The sequence below is a fragment of the Doryrhamphus excisus genome, linkage group LG21, assembly GCF_037039965.1.
Source record: "Doryrhamphus excisus strain RoL-2023G ecotype Guam linkage group LG21, RoL_Dexc_Guam_v1.1, whole genome shotgun sequence".
Taxonomy (NCBI): Eukaryota; Metazoa; Chordata; class Actinopteri; order Syngnathiformes; family Syngnathidae; genus Doryrhamphus; species Doryrhamphus excisus.
In genome coordinates this window covers 14,409,507-14,412,101 of record NC_136377.1, presented here as the reverse complement: position 1 = coordinate 14,412,101, position 2,595 = coordinate 14,409,507, and the positions used below count along the sequence as shown (strand labels likewise).

The 2,595-nt window shown below is 47.1% G+C and overlaps 1 protein-coding gene across 1 annotated transcript; it reads right to left on the bottom strand.

Annotated features, from left to right (window-relative positions):
* Positions 1-503: 503 nt before the first annotated feature.
* Positions 504-1,944, bottom strand: ovca2 (OVCA2 serine hydrolase domain containing). Its single transcript, XM_058087268.2, has 3 exons — positions 1,629-1,944; positions 1,302-1,512; positions 504-1,068 (listed from the first exon to the last, which is right to left on the bottom strand). The coding sequence occupies exons 2-3, from the start codon at positions 1,441-1,443 to the stop codon at positions 554-556; spliced, it is 657 nt and encodes a 218-aa protein (XP_057943251.2). The 5' UTR covers positions 1,444-1,512; positions 1,629-1,944; the 3' UTR covers positions 504-553.
* Between the last annotated feature and the right edge of the window lie 651 nt (positions 1,945-2,595).

The window sequence follows — 2,595 nt, the reverse complement described above, 5'->3', positions numbered from 1 at the left end:
CAGCCACATCTTCAAGCATCCAGGGATTTGTCCATCATTCCTGAGCAAGAACACTGTGGATTAGATTGAATTAGATACAGAACAGCTACGTGCGGTTGTGTCAAATGTCAACTTGGACTATTTCCTTCATTTCTGTCGCCATTGCAACTAACTCGTATTCATGCAAGAACCTGATTGATTTTGAATGTCCAACACAAGGTGGAACAAGGTTAATTTGTTACTTCGTTCTGGTCGCCTCCATGCTAGCCACAAGTCCCAAAACATCTTCTGACAACCTGAACCGGGTTTGATTCCCCGCTCTCTATGTGGAGTTTGCATGTTCTCCCCGTACATGCGTGGGTTTTCTCCGGGTACTCCGGTTTCCTCCCACATTCCAAAACATGCTAGGTTAATTGGCCACTCCAAATTGTCCATAGGTATGAATGCGAGTGTGAATGGTTTAACTTGTCAACTTATCGTGAACTCTACTGATTTTGAATGACATCAGCAGGAGACAGGAAGTGATATTAAATAATTTATTTACTAGAGTTCAGTTTACCTTCCAATGTTTCCCTCACTGGAATGCTTCCAAAAAGTTTTGGTAGGTTTGTCGGTGAGCAGAACCAGCCGGGACAAAATGTCCGCCAGGATGTGTGAGGATGTGTGGGTCTTGGAAGCAGGGGAGGAGCTCCCTGCTCATGCGGTCAGGGATGACGCGGTCCTCCAATCCAAACACGTGAAGCGATGGCATCATGACTGGAGAGGAGTAGAACTTATGGTGCTGAGTGCAGGTGCTGCGGAAAGCGGCGACCAGAACGGCAAAGCGAAAGTGAAAGTCAGGCTCAGCGTGTTGTTCCTGCAGAGCGCACAGCATGGCGACGAAGGCAGCGCCTTGGCTGAAGCCCAAGATGCCGTCGAATGGACCTTGGAGCTTCACAGCCTCCCTTACAGCCGCCACGCTCTCCTCCAGACCAGAACTCTCCTCGCACTGCTGCTGTGCATTGAAGGTCCGAGCCTGGGGGTCCGAGAACCACCAGCCTCTGGAGTCCTGATCTCCACCCGCATCTGAACCAACATTATTCTCCTGGGCTGGAGGCAAAAATACACAAGTCAGTAAACAAACTCCTCTTCACTAGGTATACAATCCATTGACACTGTGAAGGAGCTATGACGCCATCTTGTGGACACTGTTGGCATACCTGGCTCCTTCCAATACAAATACATTATTACTTATCAGTACATTGCATCAAATGACGTGGTACAGCGTGACCAGGCTAACATTACCACGTGACACTGCTGCCACCTTCACGGTGCTAGCTCACCTTGTACAACACAATGAGGCGCGTCCACGTATACCAGCTCCACTTGTTTCTTCAGCAGCTTCCTCAGAGCTCCAGTCTTGTCCCGAAAAGAAGCGCCACTCTGGCGGTAGCCGTGCACACACAACACGCGAAGAGGCGCCATTGACCAAGCTCACCCCGGCCTTACAGGAAGCAGCAGGGTGGCTAGCAGGGTGGCTAGCAGGCTACCTAGCTAAGTGGCCAAAGAAATTCGAGTGAAACACATGTATTGTTCAGTCATAAACTGAGAAAACGTCAAAATCTGAAGGACAAAGTAGGACGTTTAAGAAACAAGAAACATTTACATACCCGAACGTTGAGCCAAAAGTCTAAGAGGCAATGTAAACTTTTGGAAGGCGACCTACTCTTCTGTGGTTGGCAAACAACTTATGGTGGGTACTACCGCCCCCTTCAGGTGAGGAGTGTGGATCGAGATGCTAAAAATCCCTCATAGAGAAAGAATGGACCTAAAACTTTAAGAACGTATTTATTTCCCTAAACCCTGCATGCTTTGAATGTAACTGTAGAATATCCTCACGCCATCCTAATATTATCTCTTCCAGTTTCTTCCAGTCACAAACCAGATTATATGACTGACAGCGTCCGCCTCCACAGACAGTCGACATCTAAAGCAACCTGCCACTACAACTACATCCGTTTATTGTTTCAAAATAAAACCATTGCAGTTTTCTATTCGAGCGGATGTGTGAAGACAAAACCGTGATTAAATACCCACCCGTGTGAAGTGCTTTGGCTGTCTTCCACTGAAATGTGGTAAAAGTTTTACATTTACATCATAGACTACTTCTGTTTGAAGCCGAGCTAGCTTGATGACGCTTCTTGTGTGACACACACGGAAGTAAAGAACGTGAAAAAACAGAACGTTGATAAGCTGAGGCTAATGTCCAGTATGGTAAAGAGGAAATGCCACAACAAATGAGGGTCAAGTCATTAAAAAAACGGAGGGGGTAAAGAACTCTGAAAAAGTCGAGTCTATGGTGAAATGGCGTCTCCATATGTGTTTCCCCTGTCAGACACAAGGAGGCAGTAGTGCCCCTTGTTCTGATGCTTCTCCATTGTGAAGCCTGAGAGGAGTTTGACAAATGTCCTGTCTGCTCCTCATCCTCTACGGAGGTCAAACTGAACCAGAAGGTTGTGCTGATGACCCTCAAGGAAGAATCCATCAGTGGGCTTCCCGGAAGAAGATAACAGTGACCGCGTGTTTTTCCTTTTAACAAGACGCCAGTAGAGCTTTGTCAGCATTTTCTCCACAAAC